At 41.0% G+C, this 21866-nt stretch overlaps 1 protein-coding gene across 1 annotated transcript in view; it reads right to left on the bottom strand.

The window, feature by feature from the left end:
• GALNT8 (polypeptide N-acetylgalactosaminyltransferase 8) overlaps window positions 1-21650 on the bottom strand; it is a gene marked incomplete at its 5' end in the record, with an annotated part of 50205 nt that extends 28555 nt beyond the window's left edge. Inside the window, 6 exons of the mRNA XM_025851838.2 lie at window positions 4044-4173; window positions 17080-17247; window positions 18288-18383; window positions 18928-19065; window positions 20037-20222; window positions 21584-21650. Coding sequence (XP_025707623.2) covers window positions 4044-4173; window positions 17080-17247; window positions 18288-18383; window positions 18928-19065; window positions 20037-20222; window positions 21584-21650 — 785 coding nt within the window. The remainder of the gene's footprint in view (window positions 1-4043; window positions 4174-17079; window positions 17248-18287; window positions 18384-18927; window positions 19066-20036; window positions 20223-21583) is intronic.
• Between the last annotated feature and the right edge of the window lie 216 nt (window positions 21651-21866).

The following is a 21866-nucleotide window of genomic DNA, read 5'->3' as shown; positions in this document are numbered from 1 at the left end:
AATGGAGACGAACCATGAGAGACGATGGACTCTGAAAAACAAACTGAGGGTTCTAGAGGGGAGGAGGGTGGGGGGATGGGTTAGCCTGGTGATGGGTATTAAAGAGGGCACATTCTGCGTGGAGCACTGGGTGTTATGTGCAAACAGTGAATCATGGAACACTACATCAAAAACTAAGGATGTAATGTATGGTGATTAACATAACAATAAAAAATTTTTACAAATGGAAGGAGATTGACAAGGTGCTTGGAAAAGACAAGTCCTGATCTAGGCATCATGACTTGTTAGAGAAAGAAGGAAAATAAACGATACCCATTTCTTAACTTGTCATAAAGTTCACTTTTTGCCTAGGTCTCTTTGCTAAGGTTATATATAGTATAATAGATATAATCTCAAAGATAATGCCCCTCCCCCAATCCATCCATACAGTATTTTGTAAAATCAAGGACATTCTCTTATATTCTTACACAAGCAGAATACAGTGATCAAAATCAGGAAAATAACATTGATACAGTACTATTATCTGATCAACAAACCTTACTTAAATTTCATCAGTTGTCTACTGCTGTTCTTTATAACAAAGGAAAACTAATTTCCCCTCAGGTCCAGATTCCCGTCCAGGACCACACATCACATTTAGCTGTCGAGACTCTTTGTCTCCTTTAGTATGGGGAGGTTCTTCAGTCTTTCTTTGTCTTTTATGACTTTGACATTTTGAAGCAGACAGACCATTTATTTTGAAGGATATTCCTTGATTTGGGTTTAATTGTTTCCTAAAAATTATAGATTCAGGTCCTGTGTTGGGGGCAAGAACACCATTGGAAATGATGTGTTTTCTGGGTGCATCTTATCAGAAATCATGTGATATCCATTTGTCCTGTAACTGGCAATATTAACATTGACCACTCAGTTAAGATGGTGTCTGTCAGATTTCTCCACCATGAAATTACAGCTTTCCCTTTGTAGTTAACAAATATCTTCTGAAGTGTTACTTTGATACTATGTATGTATTCTGTTTCTCATCACCCATTAATTTTAACATCCATTTAAGATCCTTGCCTGAAACAATTTTAACTATGGGTTGTCAACTCTCTAATTCCAGATTTCTTCCTACATTTTTTAATCTGCAGTCTACATTAAGGAAGAGCTTTCCCTTCTCCCCATGCATTCATTCATCCATCTATCCATCCATTCCTTCATTGGTATGAACTCACGGATTCTTATTTTATTCTATGGCTTTTAATCCACATAATAAAAGCATTATTTATTTTAATGCTCAAATTGTCCTAGTTTTGGCCAGGGAGAACCCCTTGGATCTGGCTGCTACAGGTTGTGACATGTCCCCATCACTCTTGGAGCATTTCCTTATTTTCTCGCACAGGAAAATGTCTAAGGCCCAACCCTAAAATCAGCTATTTCTCCAAGGAGCCCTAATTCCTTTTACTGGAAAATATTTAGAAACCCAGATCTGCGTGCTAGATGCTGAGTGTGCTCAGAATAAGTGTGTTAAACACAGAAACATAGATAGGTTCACTTGGTTTTTGTTTGCACTCCATTTTGGGTTTCCCTTTATCCTTGTTGGGTTTGTGTATTTATGTTTTGAACATATGAAACATAACATGATTCTAAAAGTCTAAATTACAGAAAAATATATATTTTGAGAAATGTCACTCTCCCCACATCCCTTCTATCTTGTTTCTATCCTCAATCCTTTCCATCCTATTTCCAACCAATACCAGCCACAAGTAACCAATCTCATTAGTTTCTGGTTTATCCTTATGTTTCATTTTGCAGAAATGAATAGATACATGTATATTTCCCCCTTATCTCTTACCTAAAAAGTACAAACTATAAATATGATTTTCTTTTTTTTTTTTCACACTGGAACACATTACATATCAGTTCAAAGAAATGTTCCTAGTTCTTTTCCATAGCTGCATAGTACTCTGTTGTATGGATATATTCAACCACTTGCTGATGTTTGAACATTATAGTTCATTTCCAACATTTTATAATTAAATTCAATACTGCAAATAATTCATTTACACATAAGTATTTTCTTATGTTTTGGAGGTGTGAGTTTCTCAAGGTAGAGTTGCACAAAAAGGAAAGTGCGCATATAGTATTTTTTAGGATTTATTTATTTATTTGAGAGAGCGAACACACACATGTGCATGAGTGGGGGGCAGGGGCAGAAGGAGAGGAAGAGAATCTCAAGGAGATTCCCTGTTGAGAGAGGACCCTGAGATCATGACCTGAGCCCAAATCAAGACTCAGACACTTAGCCAAATGGGCCACCCAGGTGCCCCTACAGTATATTTAAATACTGCCAAATATCCCTCCAAAATGGTTGTACCAATTTGCATCCCTATCACCAAAACATGAGACTACCTATTTCCCACAACCTTGCTAACAGAATGTGCTATCATACTCTTTAATTTTCACCTATTTAAGTGAAAAATTATCTCAGTACCACTTTAATTTGCATTTCTCTGAGTGAGATTAAACATCTTTTTGTATGTTTAAGGATATTACCCATTTTTTACCCATCTTTCTAATGGGTACAAGCTTTAAAAAAAAAACCTTTGCTATGAAATGCATTTTCCCTTCAATTTGCTATGAAGAAACTACAAGGTATACATTTGCTTAACATTTATCCTGTTCCTTAATTTTTTCATAAGATCCTACCTACATTAATGTTTTAGCTCTTGGATATGGATTCAGTCACTGTGAAAGTTTTATCAAGCTGTACACTTATGACTTATGCACTTCTAAAAGCTTACTTTAAAAAAAATCAGCTGATTTAATTCTGTACTAAATTATCAGTGTCTTGTCTGCCTAATGCCTAAAGGAAGCCTAATTATTCCCAGAATCATACCCAAGTAGCACTGACATAAAACTAAAAGGAAAAGGTGACGCTCTTAAGGAAGGGACCGGTTTGCACATCCTTGAAAGGTGAACCCACAAAACAACATACACATATAACATCCTACCTCCTCTCCTATCATGATGCCCACTCCCACCAACCACCAGGACCTTGCCAAAATTGGCATCCCTAGACATATCTTCCCAATTTACCAACTAGGGGAAAGGATTTATCCAGCAGACAGCAGTAAGTGCCTTTGGTTTTAAGTCTGTGCCTACAAGTCTTTCTTTGTGTCCCAATAAGTGATGCCCCTCTGTTTCAAGCCTCAATTTCTCCGTAATTTTCAGGGAGAATAGAAGGGAAGAGGTAATCAAGTCTATTAAGTGTTAGAAGCTACTTAAAGACTCAGATGGACTTGGACTTTTCTACCATTCTCTATGCACTGTGCAGAGTTGGGATTAGTGGAGACACGTTCTCTCCTACCCTCTCAGCCTCTGGAATCTCTTTGGTATGGGAGAGATTGGGTAATCCAAATAAAACTGCTCTGGAGTGATGACAGAGGAATTTTTAAAGATGACTTGTCTATTTGCTGCATCTCTCAGGACAGTTCAGAAAAGGGGAGCAGCAGGGGCAACACACCTTCAGAGAACTGGTGCCACCTGAATCATCGTCATGCTGTCAGCCCGATGATGACCCAGCCTCTCCCATGGAGCAGCCCCCAGGCTGTCTGGGAAGTCTCTGAGCAGATGGGCTGGGGGAGGATGTGTGGGGCAGATGGCAACAGTAGTTGTCAGGCATGAAGACTAAACAGTGTTGGCAGAAGTCAATGATAGACTGCCACCCTCCTAGTTCTGTCCCCACATAGCAGCCAGATGATGGTGCTTATTTCAAGGAGTTTCCAATAATGGCATTTGATATATATCATGACTTTCCAAGGGAAGCTGGGGGAGTTTCCTCACCTGTCTGCAGCCTGGACATCCTGACACATGCATACACCACTTCATCCCCCCGAGCTTGTGTGTTGCAGGCCGAAGTCACAGTAAACATACACACATACTTTCCTATTCTCACCCTCTCCCTATTTGAGCAGCATTAGGAATAGAAGCCATTCCAGTGGCAAGAACTGGTATCCCAAATCCAGGCTCTCTGAGGATCACTGGAAGCTAGTTTGACCCACAGTTTTGCACAGTATACTGTATCGTCCACGCTTGTGTGGTGCAGGTCTGGAGCACAGGCTCATAGATGCCCGAAGTGTCTTTCTTCATCTCCTGACATCGCTTGGTGGCTCTGTTCATGACAGCTTTTCCCTGGATAGGAGAAGAGACAGAGTCAAGGTATCAAAATGCCCTCATCTCCCCTGCTTCTGCGCTTCCTGCTGTGCTCAGCCACATGCTTGAAGGGTCCCTCAATCTTCTGCCAGTCATCCAGAGTGGAAATGAAGCAAAGGGCAGAGTTAGACCACCCAGGGCTTTCTCTACTAGTACCATGGCAGACTAAGCACAGATGTAGGAGGAAGCAAGGCTGTGCTGGGTTTCTGTTATCATCCACCTCTCATGAGGTTGAAGCATCAGGGCAGTGTGACTGTCTAGACACGACACATGGAGAGCCATGGTCCTTCTCTACCTGGCCTTCCTTCCCACATCTTCACCCATAAGCCCATGAAACCCATCAGGATTCTCCCTCCCTCTTCAGTGAAGCTTGGTGGCCAAAGGAGCAGAAGCTACATTCAGGCATCTCAGCCTGTTTTCTCTACCACTGTGGGGGATGTGGGGGGGGGGGCAGTTCCTACCTGTTCTGCCCTGGGGGCTTCATCAAAGTTTATTACTGGGAATGTTATGGGCTTAGGAGCCAAAGAGTCTGGGCTAAATCCCTACTCCACCACATACAGCAGAGGGCTCTGGCAAATTACCTAGCCTAAGTCTCAATTTCCTCACCTGTGAAATGGGCTTATAGTTAATATTAGGGTTAAAATTAATATAATTGAATTAAATTAGTTGCTTAATATTTATTGAGCATCTTGTGCCTGACCTGAAAGATGTGCAGTAAATTAGTACATCTCTGCCTCTTCCCATTCTAATGGGGGAAGGGGAGGAAGGGTTATCCTTCTTTTTTGTTCCTCTGTGCCACCTCCAGCCCCCCGAGCACCTTCCTCGTATCTATGGCTCAGCTGCTGTCATCGTGCCATCTGCCCTGGTCCTGTCTTCTTCTCCTAGCCCTCCCATTTCCTACACCCCTCTCTACCTCTTTGCAGGGATCACTCACAGAATCTATTTCGGTGCCTCGGTGAAGTTGTTTTCGCCTTATCCACCCTGCCCTTCGCGGTCCTCCTGAGTTAACAGCCTCCATTTGAATGTCTGGCGAGAGACCCTGATCCCACCGTCCCACTTTGGAACCTACCACCAAACATTTCAACACTGAGCAGGGCTGCAGCAGTATGTCCAAACCTTGCTTCCTCTGATCTCTTTCCAGCACAAAATGCAACCCCCCACCGCCAACCCTGCTCCCCTAAACTTGCCTGCCCTGCCCACACTGGACTTCTCTGAGGTACACCTCCCCGGTGTACCTCCCCAGGTACACCGGCAGTCATGCAGGCACCCCTGGTTCTAGAAATCTTCCCGTCACCTCCACTGCTCCTTTCTGTGGGCCCTGTTTGCAGCCCACACGGTGCTCCTGGAGAGGGTCCACCAACCAAGCAGGCCTGACCACAAATGTGCCTACAGCAGTCTGGCTTAAAACTTGGCTTACTCCTTAGGGTTACTCTTCCAGACCTCTTCGGCACTCTTTAACCCTGGTGCCCATTTGGTGCTTGGTGCTTGATGCTCACACTACTTTTTTCACTTTGTTGAGAAGATCACACTGCCAGCCAGTCTAGCCCCTCCCTGAGTGCCATGAGGGACCCGCAGGACACTGCTTGTGGGTGGTCTCAAAGGAGCTGCCCTGCCTCTGTCTCTACTGCTAGCAGCCCCTGTGCTCTGATGTGGATGCCAGAGAAACACTCTTCCTGTTGAACACCGCTCTTTCATTTCTCCCTCTGGGCAGATTCTTTTTCTACTGACTTTAAATATACCCAAATGTCCCGATAGTAGAGGGGGAAAAGAATCTTTAACTCTACCATCCTTTTTAACCAAAATTCAGTGCTTTCCTCCCTTTCAGAATCAAACTTCCCAAGCAACGAGGCGATAACAACAGTGGATAAGATTCTGTGTTTGAATCTGGACATTTAATCTGCTGTGTGACCTTGGTTATATTATTTGACTCTCTGTGGTTTAGTAACTTCATAAGTAAAGTAGAGTTAATGATAATATTTCTCTTGTAAGATTTATGTAAGGATTAAATTAGATCGTGCCTGTACATTATATGTACTCAATAAATCTTGGCTGTTCTAATTTATTGTGATTTTTTAGATAAAGCCAGTGACCCTTTTTTTTTTTTTTCTATTTTCTCTCCACTTCCCTGTGACATGTCCTTTGGAAGTATTCTTTGCACCTTCTTCAGACTTCTTCTCTGGTTCTCCTTTCCACTGTGTTCATCTGGATCTTATACATTTTTGGTTTGGTTTTTATTTGGGGGTGTTGGCTGACAGTTTTTAAGGAATTTTTGGTTTTGTTTATTTTCCACTTTCACAGAAGGAATATGTGCTCTTACTTTTAATTTGGAGAGCATATTTCAAAAATTAGAAGTACTCGTAATAGAATAACATTGTATATATAAGTTTGTATATCCTGCTTTTTATGATTTAATATCTCATGTACTTTCCAATTTCATTAATTTTTGAAAATATACTTTTTGAGGATATAATTTGAATGGCTATATAATATTCAGTTCAATATTCAGGGGATGAACAAAAATCTCCCCTACTGTCGGGCATTTAATTTTTCCTAATATTTTGCTATGATAAATATTAAGATATTTTCCATATTAGTTTTGACCCACATTCTATATTATTTTTTAAAATACTGCCTTAAAGCAGAATGAGCACCAAAGAAGGGTCACAATTAATTTGGGGGTGCTGATTAGCGTCAGGGTTTTTCATGCAGAGAGCTAAACTGCCTTCTGCAACTGTGCCCACTAGCGTGACAGTATTCCCAACAGGTATCTCTTCCTTTTTATTTCTCAAACCCTGACTGTGTATGGTCTCCTCATTCTCACTTCCTCTCCCAGAGCTCTTCTTTGTGTCACTCAATCCGGAAGACTTCCACATGATGACATTTACCCCAACCCTCCATTATTTCAGTATGTCTCTACTTGCAACACTGCTCCTCATTTCAAAGTCCAGATGTTCACATTGGGTCCCTTCTCAGTCATTGATGCCATTTCTCTTGTGGCTTTCAGAAGTCATACCTCCTCTGGTTGACTCAAACCATGAATCATGCAATTGGAAGACAAAAGGATTATTTAGTCTTAGCTCCCTCTCAATTCTGGAAATTATCTTTGGTAGCTTTTTAGTAGAAGGAACGTGTAAGTTGTGTCTACAACTTTCTTACCTGAAAGAACTGTGATCCTAAGGTAAGGTGGATAGGAAAGGCTTAGATAGAATGAATTGACTCATGAGCTACATGACCACCTCCTTCTTCAACTTCTGGACTTCTTGACACAGTGACCTAAAAAGGGACCTGGCTTGGACATTGGAGTGGTGGGCAGAATTCCCCTGCATATCCTGCAGCTCCAGGCCTCACACCCAACCAGAATCTATATTCTCTCAGCAACTTCAGCCAGCTGAGAAAGTGATCTTTCCAAAATTCTCTTGGAAAGGCAAACCTCAAAATGTTTGAGATGTCACAATTGTTTCTTTAGCATAACTAGTATGTTTAATTCCCAGGAGATTTAGGATCAAGTAAAGGTGTTAAAGGAATCAAACACATAGTATTTATTAAAGACTCTATGTATAGTTACTATTTTTAAGTACCTGCTATGTTTTTAAAAAAAAAAAATCTTACAGATTAACCTTGTGTTACCAATTTAAAAATGTGTAATTGAATAATTAAGTTTGTGAAATCTTACCAAATTACACTGTTGAAACATATAATGGAATTTAAGAATCATTAATTTAAAATCAGATAATTGACATTCTTAAGAAAGAAAATTCAATGTATTGAATTTATAAACACAGTATGTAATGTTTAAGGGAATTTTTTAAATTGTAAAGGTCCCCTATAAAGTTGCTAAGAGAGTAGATTTTAAAAGTTCTCATCACAAAAAAAAAATGTTTTTGTAATTATGTGTGGTGATCGATGTTGACTTACTGTGGTGATTATTTTGCAATTTATGCATAAATTAGGCATATTATGTTATACACTTAAAACTAATATGTCACTTGTATAAATAAATTAATTAATTCACTGTTGCAAATAACTTTATACTCATAAATTTGAAGAAATGGACCAATTCCTCAAAAACCATAAAGCACTGAAATTCAGTCAACATGAAATAAATGATCTGAATAGCCCTGAACTATTAAAAAAAATTTCAATTTGAGCTCCAGGAAGAAGCTCACCTGTGCACACAAGGCTAGAAAGCTGGCAGGTCTGAATGCAGGAAGTGTGCAAGGAGCAAAGTGTCTATGCTTGGGTGCTCCAGAGTGGAAACCAGGCTCACTGAACTTGGCTTCAGGCTCAGGGGATTGTGCTGATAGTTTTGAGTATAGGCAGGAATTTGTGGGATACACACAAGGCCAAAAGGGTTTTAAAATATTTTAATGCCTGGTTTAAAAGCCCCTGGAAAAGAAACCTCCAGTCCCATATGGTTCCACTGGAGAATTATACCAAGCACTTAAAGAAGGATTAACGCCAATTTAAGACAATCTCTTCCAGAAAATCTCTTCCAGAAATGCCTCTTTCAGAAATTGATCTATTCTAAATTTTTGTCAATAGGACAAATTTTTATCGATTAGAAAGAGAAAACACCTCCTAACTCACTTTATGAGGCCTGCATTACCTTTATACTAAAACCAAAGACAGTACCAAAAAGAAAAAAAAGAAAAGAGAAAAGCTGCAGGTCATTACCTCTAATGAACTTAGACAAAAATCTTCAACATACAAGCAAACAAAATCCAATAAAGTTATGAAAAGAAGTGTACACCGTGACTAAGTGTGATTTATTCCTGGCACACAAGGTGGTTTCAACATTAGAAAATTAATCAGTATAATCCATCATATCAACAAACTAAAGAAGAAAAAATATCATATCAATTGACAAAGGAAAAGCATTTAGCAAAATCCAGCTCACATTCACAATAAAAATATTTCTTAGCAAGTTAGAAATTCAGATAAATTACTTCAATTTGATAAGGAGCATCTACAAAAAATCTACAACTAACGTATATGCAATGATGAAGACTCAATGCTTTCCCCCTGCATTTGGGAACAAAGTAAGGATTATTCTTCCTTATTCCTATCCATTCTTATTCAACATAGTACTCAAAATTCTAGCTAATGTAATATGGCAAGAAAAACAAAACAAATAGGGGGAGAAGGAAATATGGCGGAGGAGTAGGGGACCCTATTTCAACTGGTCCCTGGAATTGAGCTGGATATCTACCAGACCACTCTGAGCACCCACGAAATCAGCCTGAGATGTAAGAAGATCTGGATCTCTACAAACAGAATATTGCAGGCGGTTGGTTTTGAGGTACGAAGCGGGGAGCCCTGATTCTGCAGGCAGATATTAGAGGATAAATGGCAGCAGGAGGGAGCCTGTCTGTGGGGATCCTACACCACCTGTGAGTGACAGCCTAGCACACTGGGGACTGGACACAGACTTGCAGACTAGTAGCAGCAGGAAAGGACTTTAGGGCAGCCCCTGGGGCGGGGGTCCGCACCTGTGAACTGGGAGCAGCTGGCGGTTTTAGAAGCACAAAGGGCAGAGACGTGCTCCGACCAGGAGGCAGGACTGGGGGCGCTGCGGAGGGGCGCACAACCCAGGACGCTGCAGTTTATAGCAGCACGGACAGAAACAGACAGTGTGGCCCGGAGAGCTCACTGAAGAACAGACTGCGGTCTCTCTGCTCTGAGGTCTCTTCTGCTCTGACTCTCAGAAGAGACACGGAAAGCCGCCAGACAAAAAAAGCCCCAAAAACTGATTCCCGCTGAGCCCATCCCCCACCACAGGGGGGCAGGGCAACTCCACCCAAACAGGGTTGCCTGAGTAATAGCTTGGCAGGCCCCTTCCTCAGAAGATGGGCTGGGAAAACAAGAGGCCAGAAACCCTAAGGTCCCAAGAAAACAGGTGCATCTTGCTTGGGTTCTGGTCAATAATTTGGACTCTATACATTCCCTCGAACACCCATCAACAGAATGACTAGGAGGAGGAATCCCCAAAATAGAAAAGACTCAGAGATTATGACTTATGCTGCAGATTTACAAATGGATGCAGATATAACCAAGATGTCAGAGATGGAATTCAGGCTAGCAATTGTGAAGACAATGGCTAGAATGGAGAAATCAATTAATGGAAACTTAGAGTCTCTAAGGGCAGAAATGAAAGCTGAATTGGCAGAACTTAAAAATGCTATCAATGAAATCCAATCCAATCTAGATAATCTAACAGCTAGGGTAATTGAGGCAGAAGAATGAATAAGCGACCTGGAAGACAATATAATAGATAAAAAGGGAAAAGAGGAGGCTAGGGAAAAACAACTCAGAATTCATGAAAATAGAATCAGAGAAATAAGTGACACCATGAAGCATTCCAATGCAGAATAATTGGAATCCCGGAGGGAGTGGAGAGAGAGAGAGGACTAGAAGATGTATTTGAGCAAATCGTAGCTGAGAACTTCCCTAATCTGGGGAATGAAACAAATATTCGTGTCCTAGAGGCAGAGAGGACCCCTCCCAAGATCAAGGAAAACAGGCCAACATCCCGGCATGTAATAGTAAAACTTGCAAATCTTAGAACCAAGGAAACCATCTTAAGGGCAGTTAGGGGGAAGAGATTCCTTACGTACAGAGGGAGGAACATCAGAATAACATCAGACCTATCCACAGAGACCTGGCAGGCCAGAAAGGCCTGGCAAGACATATTCAGGGTACTAAATGAGAAGAACATGCAGCCAAGAGTACTTTATCCAGCAAGGCTGTCATTTAGAATGGAGAGATGCAGAGCTTCCACAACCGGCAGAAACTGAAAGAATATGTGACCACTAAGCCGGCCCTGCAAGAAATATTAAGGGGGGTTCTATAAAAGGAGAAAGACCCCAAGAGTGATATACAACAAAAATTTACAGGGACAATCTATAAAAACAACGTCTTCACAGGCAACATGATGACAATTAATTCGTATCTTTCAATAATCACTCTCAACATGAATGGCCTAAATGCTCCCATAAAACGGCATAGGGTTGCAGATTGGATAAAAAAACAGGACCCATCCATATGCTGCCTATAAGAGACTCATTTTGAACCTAAAGATACATCCAGACTGAAAGTGAAGGGATGGAGATCCATCTTCCATGCCAGCGGACCTCAAAAGAAAGCTGGGGTAGCAATTCTTATATCAGACAAATTGGATTTTAAACCACAATCTGTAATTGGAGACAGAAGGACACTATATCATTCTTAAAGGGTCTATCCAACGAGAAGATCTAACAATTGTAAATATCTATGCCCCCAACATGGGAGCAGCCATCTACATAAGCCACTGTTAACCAAAATAAAGAGTCATATTGATAACAATACGTTAATTATAGGAGACCTCAATACTCCACTCTCAGCAATGGACAGATCATCTAAGCAGAAAATCAACAAGGAAACAAGAGCTTTGAATGATACACTGGACCAGATAGACCTCATAGATATTTACAGAACATTCTACCCTAAAACCACAGAATACTCATTCTTCTCGAGCACACTCATTCTTGGAACTTTCTCCAGAATAGACCACATACTGGGTCACAAATCAGGTCTCAACCGACACCAAAAGATTGAGATTATTCCCTGCATATTCTCAGACCACAATGCTTTAAAACTGGAACTCACACAAGAAAAAATTTGGCAGAAATTCAAACACTTGGAAGCTAAGACCACTCTGCTCAAGAATGTTTGGGTCAACCAGGAAATCAAAGAAGAACTTAAACAATTCATGGAAATCAATGAGAATGAAAACACATCGGTGCTAAACCTATGGGATACTGCAAAGGTGGTCCCTAAGGGGGAAATACATAGCCATCCAAGTCTCACTCAAAAAAAATAGAAAAATCCCAAATTCACCAACTAAATCTACACCTTAAAGAACTAGAGAAAAAGCAACAAATGATGCCTAAGCCATGCATTAGAAGAGAAATAATTAAAATTAAAGCCGAAATCAATGAATTAGAAACCAGAAACACAGCAGATCAGATCAACAAAACTAGAAGTTGGTTCTTTGAAAGAATTAATAAGATCGATAAACCACTGGCCAGACTTAGCCAAAAGAAAAGAGAAAGGACCCAAATTAATAAAATTATGAATGAAAGGGGAGAGATCATGACTAACACCAAGGAAATAGAAACAATTATTAGAAATTATTATCAACAACTATATGCCAATAAACTGAGCAATCTGGATGAAATGGAGGCCTTCCTCGAAACCTATAAGCTGCTAAGACTGAAACAGGAAGAAATTAACAACCTGAATATGCCAATAACCAGTAACGAGATTGAAACAGTGATCAAAAAGCTCCCAAAAAACAAGAGTCCAGGGCCTGATGGATTCCCTGGGGAATTCTACCAAACATTCAAAGAAGAAATAATACCTATTCTACTGAAGCTGTTTCAAAAGATAGAAAAAGAAGGAAAACTTCCAAACTCATTCTATGAGGCCAGCATTACCTTAATCCCCAAACCAGGCAAAGACCCCATCAAAAAGGAGAATTTCAGACCGATATCCCTGATGAATATGGATTCCAAAATCCTCAACAAAATCCTAGCTAATAGGATCCAACAATACATTAAAAGGATCATCCACCACGACCAAGTGGGATTTATCCCTGGGATGCAAGGGTGGTTCAACATTTGCAAATCAATCAATGTGATAGAACACACTAAAAAGAGGAGGGAGAAGAACCATATGGTCCTCTCAATTGATGCAGAAAAAGCATTTGACAAAATACAACATCCTTTCCTGATTAAAACTCTTCAGAGTATAGGGATAGAGGGAACATTCCTCAAGTTCATAAAATCCATCTGTGAAAAACCCACAGCTAGTATCATCCTCAATGGGGAAAAGCTGAGAGCCCTTCCCTTAAGATCAGGAACACGTCAAGGATGCCCACTCTCCCCACTATTGTTCAACATAGTACTAGAAATCCTAGCAACAGCAATCAGACAATGAAAGAAATAAAAGGTATTCAAATTGGCAAAGAAGTCAAACTCTTTCTTTTCGCAGACGACATGATACTTTATGTGGAGAACCCTAAAGACTCTACCCCCAAATTACCAGAACTTATACAGCAATTCAGTATTGTGGCAGGATACAAAATCAATGCACAGAAATCAGTTGCTTTCTTATACACTAACAACGCAACTGTAGAAAGAGAAATTAGAGAAACAATTCCATTTACAATAGCACCAAAAACCATAAGATACTTCAGAATAAACTTAACCAAAGAGGTAGAGGATCTATACTCTAGGAACTACAGAACACTCATGAAAGAAATTGAAGAAGACAGAAAAAGGTGGAAAAATATCCCATGCTCATGGGCCGAAAGAATAAACATTGTTAAAATGTCTATGCTACCCAGAGCAATCTATACCTTCAATGTCATCCCGATCAAAATTCCAATGACATTTTTCAAAGTGCTGGAACAAACAATCCTAAAATTTGTATGGAATCAGAAAAGACCCCGAATTGCCAAGGAAATGTTGAAAAAGAAAAACAAAGCTGGGGGCATCACGTTGCCCGATTTCAAGCTATATTACAAAGCTGTGATCACCAAGACAGCGTGGTACTGGCACAAAAACAGACATATAGACCAATGGAACAGAATACAGAGCCCAGATATGGACCCTCAACCCTATGGTCAAATAATCTTTGACAAAGCAGGAAAAAACATGCAATGGAAAAAAGACAGTCTCTTCAATAAATGGTACTGGGAAAATTGGACAGCCACATGCAGAAGAATGAAACTCGACCATCTCTAACACCATTCACAAAGATAAACTCAAAGTGGACGAAAGACCTCAATGTGAGATAGGAATCCATCAAAATCCTAGAGGAGAACATAGGCAGTAACCTCTTTGACATCAGCCACAGCAACTTCTTTCAAGATACATCTCCAAAAGCTAGTGAAACAAAAGCAAAAATGAACTTTTGGGACTTCATCAAGATAAAAAGCTTCTGCAGAGCAAAGGAAACAGTCAACAAAACAAGGAGGCAACCCACAGAATGCGAGAAGATATTTGCAAATGACACTACAGATAAAGGGCTAGTATCCAAGATCTATAATGAACTTAGCAAACTCCACACCCAAAAACCAAATAATCAAGTCAAAAAGTGGGCAGAAGATATGAAAAGACACTTCTTTGAAGAAGACAGACAAATGGCTAACAGACACATGAAAAAGTGTTCATCATAATTAGCCATCAGGGAAATTCAAATCAAAACCACATTGAGATACCACCTTACACCAGTTAGAATGGCAAAAATGGACAGGGAAAGAAACAACAAATGTGGGAGAGATTGTGGAGAAAGGGGAACCCTCTCACACTGTTGATGGGAATGCAAGTTGGTACAGCCACTTTGGAAAACAGTGTGGAGGTTCCTCAAAAATTTAAAAATAGAGCTACCCTGTGACCCAGTAATTGCACTTCTGGGTATTTACCCCAAAGACACAGATGTAGTGAAAAGAAGGGCCATGTGCACCCCAATGTTCATAGCAGCAATGTCCGCAATAGCCAGACTGTGGAAAGAGCCGAGATGCCCTTCAACAGATGAATGGATAAAAAAGATGTGGTCCATATATACAATGGAATATTACTCAGCCATCAGAAAGGATAAATACCTGACTTTTACATCCACATGGATGGGACTGGAGGAGATGATGCTAAGTGAAATAAGTCAAGCAGAGAAAGTCAATTATCATATCGTCTCACTTATTCGTGGAACATAAGGAACAGCAGGGAGGACATTAGGAGAAGGAAGGGAAAAATGAAGGGGGGGAAATCGGAGGGGAGATGATCCATGAGAGACTATGGACTCTGAGAAACAAACAGGGTTTTAGAGGGGATGGGGGGATGGGTTAGCCTGGTGATGGGTATTAAGGAGGGCACGTACTGCATGGAGCACTGGGTGTTATACAAAAACAATGGATCGTGGATCACCACATCAAAAACTAATGATGTATTGTATGGTGACTAACATAACATAATGAAATTTAAAAAAAAAAGAAAAACAAAACAAATAAAAGTCATACAGATTGGAACTGAAAAAAAAGTGATTGTTAAAACCTGCTAGGGTTTTAAATAAAATAATAAGATTTCTAAGCTAAATGTAAAAGTTTAAGAAAAACTATAGTTCTTCAATTTATAACTTAAATAAATTTAATATTAATTTTTAAAACTAAAGTAAACCTGTGATAGTATTTTCTGCACACACAAAAAAAGATACTGTTAAGGACATCAAAAACTCACATTTAGCATACTGGGCCTGCCTGTCAAACATGTCTGCTTGGTGACTGCCATTGACAGAAAGTTCACCACCTTGCTAGGCAGCCCATTATTCTGTAGGATAGCTTAAGCTATTAGGCTGTTAGAAAGCCCTCCCCTGCCCTTATGTTAAGTTGAACTCCCTCTCCTTGATCTCCAGTCACTGGTCTCAGTTCTGCCCCCCTGTAGACACTGAACAAATCTAATCCCTCTTCCTCATGAAATCAGCATCATCTTTTCTCTAGGCTCATGTCTCCAAGCTAGTGCCTCCAGATTTGCCAATCTTTCATTTGCTCTGCAATTATTTATTGAGGGCCTGCCATGTTCCAGGCACTGTGCTAGATGCCAGAGAGAAAACAACAACAACAACAAAACCCAGGCCCTGCCCTCCAGCTCACAGTCTAGTGATTAAAAGAAGTGAGGAGGTACTTAGAAATAATCGTGAGATAAAACCTGTAGGGAGAGCCCTGAGAGCACAAATCACTCATCCTCATCCTGTGGAGTCACAGATGGCTGCTCAAAGAAGACAATGTCTGATGCCAGAGGAACATTTTGTAGTTGGCCCAGCAAAAAGGTGGGAGGAGAGAGGAATAATACATACACAAAAGCCTAAGATAAGAGGGAGAATAGCCTTTCATAGAATTACATGTAGTTCCATATAGAGCAGGAAGTGAAGAGCAGAAACACAACTTACCCTCCTCCTCCTTCTCACTGATAGTGCCTAGTTCAAAAAGACTTGATCTAGGATCCAAAAACCCTCTGAAATTGTAAGCAAAATTGTGCACATATGTGCATATGTATGTTTTCCTGGAAAGAAGATTTTCAGAAGAGTTATTAGCTTTACGTTAGGAGTAAATGAGTTAGATTGATCCATGTCTGTTAAAATGTAGCCCCTGAACCTAACGCAGTACCAAAATGCTCAGAGATACCATCACAGACAGAACATTGCCTCCCTTCTTCAGGACATCACAGCTCTGCCAATGTGGCTGAATGCAGCCCCATCATACAGTAAACTCACATGTAGGCTGTAGTCACTCAAATCCCTTATGACATTGTCTTGTGAATTCTGCCAGATTCCCTCCACCCTGTTCTTAGTCAGTTGATACTGAAATTAAAACCAGAGCTTTTATACTATCAAATTTCAGCCCAGGGCTCCAGATTCTCTGACTACCATTAATAATAAAACTAATCATAATGGCTAATATTTACTGAATACTTTCTATGTGCAGGCACCATGCTAAATTCTGTATACACGCTATCTCATTTAATCCTCCCAACAGGCTCCTAAAGTAGATATTGTGATCTCCATTTTATAAATGAGGAAACCAAGTATCAGAGAGGGTAAGAAACTTGCTGATAGTGACTAAACTAGGACCGAACCCAAACTCTTAACTGTTAAGCTATAACAGATTCCAATATTGCTTCCTTTACCCACCCACCTTCGCCGACAGACTTAGCGTTCCATGACGAGTTTCATTTCCAGTGTTCTCCCTACCACTGCCACAAAGCCAGTCCTTCTAAAACACTATCAAATCAAATATGAACCTCACAGACTAGATTTGAATATGCTTATTCTTTAAAAAAACATGTGACTCACCAGTTTAAAATCCCAATATATGTGCAGTCTGTTTTGGGCTGCCTTGGAACATGGCTCTAAAGTGGGCTTCTCCCCATTGCCAGGGTCTGCCAGGCAGTGATCATCAGTACGTGCCTCTGTAATCAGTGGTCCCACATAGAATTCCCCGGTTAGGTGATAGTAGACATTCTAAAAGAAAGCAAAGGAATCTGTCCTGGATACAGTCAGTGGGGCTGTCCTTGACCTTATAGAGGGCATGAAGGCTGTTCCTGGGTCCCCTACGTACTCAGTCACTACGAGGGAACACTGACCTTTCATGGGTAACAAGGAGCCGCTTCCACTTCCTTCTCCTCAAACCCCAGTTGACTCTAGGAAGAAGACCAGGCATAAGGAGGGGGCACCAGCCTGCCTGATTCCATATAAGGACTCCAACACAATCATGACTTGCATCGGCAAAGGAGATTATCTTTGAAACACACACACACACACACACACACACACACACACAAACACCTGAACTTCCGAAGTTGTCATCATAAGCTCCAGCTATGGGCTTGTCAAGAAACCTTTCCAGTTCTTAATCTGATACTATCTTGCTTGGTGAGCTTGGACAAGTAGGTTGTTTTTGTGTCTTAGTGTTTTCATTTGTCACGTGGAAATGCTTATCTATCATACATACTACCAGAAGTTCCCTGTGAGGGCAACATGCAAAGTAACAAGACGGATGAAAATATTCTCAGGGGGAAAAGTCCCCCAGGCTGCACCATCCACTTGATGCCAGGTCTCTTCTATTCTATGGAATGACTTTATTTAGCCTCTCTCTTCTCTAGCCCCTGTTTCCTTCTCTACAGAAGAAGCCACAGGTAGCATCACCTGCCCACCTTCCAGGGCATACCAGGAGTGTTGGGAGGATGGGACAGTGAAGAGAAGGGAAAAGGGTGGAACCTGAGGTAACTGTCAATGAAAATATTACCATTATGAATGAATGTGACAGAGCATACTTTCTACCTATCATTCCTGTACCCAAAGCAGAACTGTCTACTATGATTTTTTGAATGGACTTCAAAATGCTTAGTTATAAAGACAGGTTTGGATTTCACCCTTACCCATTGCTCAGGATGCTGTTTCTGCCTTCCCATCATCTAACACTTAGTCTGAATCTGGCAAGTGTTGCCAGAGGCTGAGCCACAACAGACTCACCCGGGGGCAGGGGAGATTGTGGAAGATACCTGCAGACTGTATTTGTGACAGTAAAACATGATGGGGGTTTTGCCTGAAACAAGTCCCTGATCCAGGCAGATATTTTCATCCAACGTGTTTTTCATCTGAAAGGGCAAAACACACAGAAACACCATTGGAAAGAGGTAGAGAAAGAGGGCCTTCAGGCCTCCCCAGGTCATTCCTTTTCCCCACTACTCCAAGGGTGCCAGAAATTACCAACCAAAAGGAAGCAGGGGTTTGGATCTTGGGAGCCATTTTCTTTGCACTAGACAAATGCTGGAAGGAGGTGCTGCTGTGATGCTCCTTCCTAGGAACTCCCACCCCTCAGACTGTCACAGCACATATAGAGAAGGGGGACCAAGCCGGATACCCTGGTTGGCTAAGAAACTGAGAGGTCAGATCTAGGGCTGCAGTTTGCAAAGTAAGGAACCAGAGGCAAGGAAAAGAGATGGGGTCTGGGGAGCAAGAGACAAAAGGACACTGAGAGGGCCTAAGGGCAAAAAGCTGAGAAAGGAGTTAAGGGTAGAAAGAATCCTGGACAGGATGGAATTTGGAAATGCTTTTCTGAGTTGTCATGTAATTCAGGCCCCATTGTCTTTTATAGTCAAATATTTTGTAAAATCTGAGATGCAATTTCATGATACATACTCTTCCGTAGCCCACAATGTTGTGGATTGGCTTCAGGTTTGGATAAACATTTTTCAGATACCAGTCAAAAGTTTTACATTTCAGTTTTTTCCGGAGTGCCATTCTGGAAGAAATGTCTCCAAAATCGATTCCAGAGTTCTATAAATTAAACATGGACTATTTCTGTGCCTTGTAACATCCTTGACTCCACCAAAGGGTATGAATGACACATGAGGGAATGAAATATTTTCCTGATAGCCTGGAAGGTAACCTTGATAATTATAGTTTTTAAGGGAAAGTGGGAAGAGCTTGAAACCTAGTAATCTCTGCTGGCTTCAAAGGTACTTGCAAGGCCTGCGAAGTAGGGCCACTCAGGTTTATTTCCTTTTATTAGCAAGCTAATGCAGACTGCTCCCATTTGAGATAATATTTACACCAGTAAGGCACAAAATACTCCTCATGATAGAAAAAGGCTTTCAAAAGGAATATTCTGGTAGCAAGATTTAGAGGTTGAAGGAGATTTTCTACAAGTGATATCTGTGGGGAATCAAAGGGAAAGAATGCTTGAGCCCAGAGCCGCAGCTCAAGGACAGAAGACAGCATGCCATGCCAACCTCAGGTGGCTAGCCTTAGCCAAGAAGGCCATCCTCATTTGTGTGCATCCAGCAGGGTTACAGTCTCTACTCCCACCATCCCACATCCTACCTGCTATGTCCCATAAATTCCTAATGTCCAGCCCTGCCCCACAAGGAATCCCCCAGTATAGATGATGCATGTAGATCATAGAATCTAGAAGATTCCTTGGTTTAAATTATATCTCTCCTGCTTATTACTTTATTACCTTAAACAAATTCCTTTCAATTCTCTGTGCTTCAGTTTCTTCATCTGTAAACTTGGAAGAATAAAAAAAAAAAAAAACCTTCTTCATAGATATGTTGCAATGATTAATGACTACCTGGAGCACAGTATTACTACACTAATGTTAGGTGTCATTATCCTTGCACCATCGGAACTTTATGCTAATTTTTTAGGGTAGGGATGGCACTTTCATTCTATCTCTCCCATTTCCTACCCTATCACCCCCTCCTCCTTCTTCGTTCTTCCCTGCTTCTGTTCAGTCCATGACAAACCTGGAGAGGTATGTTCCAGGCCAAATAGACCATGTGTTTGTACTCATCCATCCAGATTTCAGCCACTCGCAAAGCATTATGCTTCAAGGCAAGACTCAGATCCACGGCATAAGGCTTGTGGTGTCTCTCTAGGTGAGCAATCCGGGAGCAGGGTAAGATCTCAATTCTCCCTCCACACTGCCACACCTGTAAAAGAAGAAAAGAAAGTCACCTGGGCAGGCTAGGCCCATGACCAAGAAGCAGCATAGCTTGTAGACTCACAGAGAACACATTTTGGAATCATTTTTAAAGAATGTAAATTCAGTCCTCTCCCTCCCAGACCAAAGGAATGGATGCCTTGACTCTATTATCCCCAAGAAAGTGCCAGAGTCCTAAGAGGTACCACACTCTGAGCCAATCTCACTGGACTTCACTTCCCAAGACCCACTCTGTGCTGCATGCTAGATATAAAGCAATGTGGTGGACAGACTCTCAGGGGCTCCCATGATCCCTGCCTCCTAGTGTTCATACCCTTCTCTAATCCCTTCCCTTTGAGTGTGGGCGTGTGATCTCCTTCTATCCAATAGAATATGGCAAAGGTGACAGGATGTACATGATTGCATGTATGTGAATACACTATATAAGATGGCAGTGTCCATCTGGTTAGGAGACGTGCTGTCATGTTGGCTTTGAAGTAGCAAGCCACCATGTTGTGAGCTACCATAATAAAGAGGCCACAGGGCAAGAAACTAAGGGTGGCTTCCAACTGATAGCCAGCAAAAAAACTGAATGCTTTCTCAGTCTAGAGGGCTTCAAGGAACTGAGTGCTGCCAAAAATCCCATGAGCTTGGAAGCAGATCTTTCCCTAGTCAATCCTCAATGGCCAACACTTTGACTTCCCTGGCCAACATCTTGACTGCAGCTTTGCAGATAACCCTGCTAAGCCATGAATGGACCCTTAATCCACAGAAACTGTGAGATGGTAAATGCACCTTGCTTTGAATCACCAACTTTGTGATAATCCTGCTACACAGCAATAGATAACTAATACATGTAATTCTTGACTAAGAGATATCATGACTTATGATATAATGATATAATTATAAATACTCTTCTCTGCCATCCTGATGGGTACAAACTTACTTTTCAGGCCACATATTCTAATATTTGCCTTAAAAATATGATCTTCATCCAGATAGATGATAGAATTATCTAATGATATTGGATTGATATAATGGCTCCAGTGTCTTCTCCTCATGGTTTCCCAAGAAAGGTGCAATTTCTGGGAGTTAATTGGCCTATCTAGCAGTGGTTAGAAACCTACTACATTCATGCCCAAGGGAGCCTCTGAGATAAGAGTGAGGAACTTAGGTCCTGCTGGTTCAGTTAACCACCTGAAGGGTCAGTCCCCTTATCTGACTTTCAAAATTTTTTCATCCCTTCTTCTACTTCTGAATCCACAGATTCTTCTCCCTCATCCCCCAAAACCCAGAATAGCACAATGACAAAAAGTCATGCTTTGAAGTCAGACTGACCTGTGTTCAAATCCTGATTCTATCACTGCATACCTGGCAACTAGAGGCAAAACACTCCCCCTTCTGAGTCTCAGGTGGCTCATCCACAAAGGACATAAAGCTGTCAGGAGGAATAAATGGCATAACAAGTATCCAAAAATGTCTATGATTTTTAACTTGAAACAGATCTTTTCTTCCATTATCTTCCTGAATTTCTCTTCATTAGTTTCCAGAATTATGTGGAGGTTACAACTGATGTATTTTCAGATTTTAGTTTCTGAAGCCAAACATCTAAAATTTCAAATACAAATTTATTACAATTTTTTTAGTTGCTGGT

Source organism: Callorhinus ursinus, unplaced genomic scaffold (assembly GCF_003265705.2).
Source record: "Callorhinus ursinus isolate GAN/ISIS: 27379988/994484 unplaced genomic scaffold, GSC_fseal_2.0 scaffold94, whole genome shotgun sequence".
NCBI lineage: Eukaryota > Metazoa > Chordata > Mammalia > Carnivora > Otariidae > Callorhinus > Callorhinus ursinus.
The sequence above is the reverse complement of the archived record's forward strand: the minus strand, read 5'-3'. Positions and strand labels throughout refer to the sequence as shown.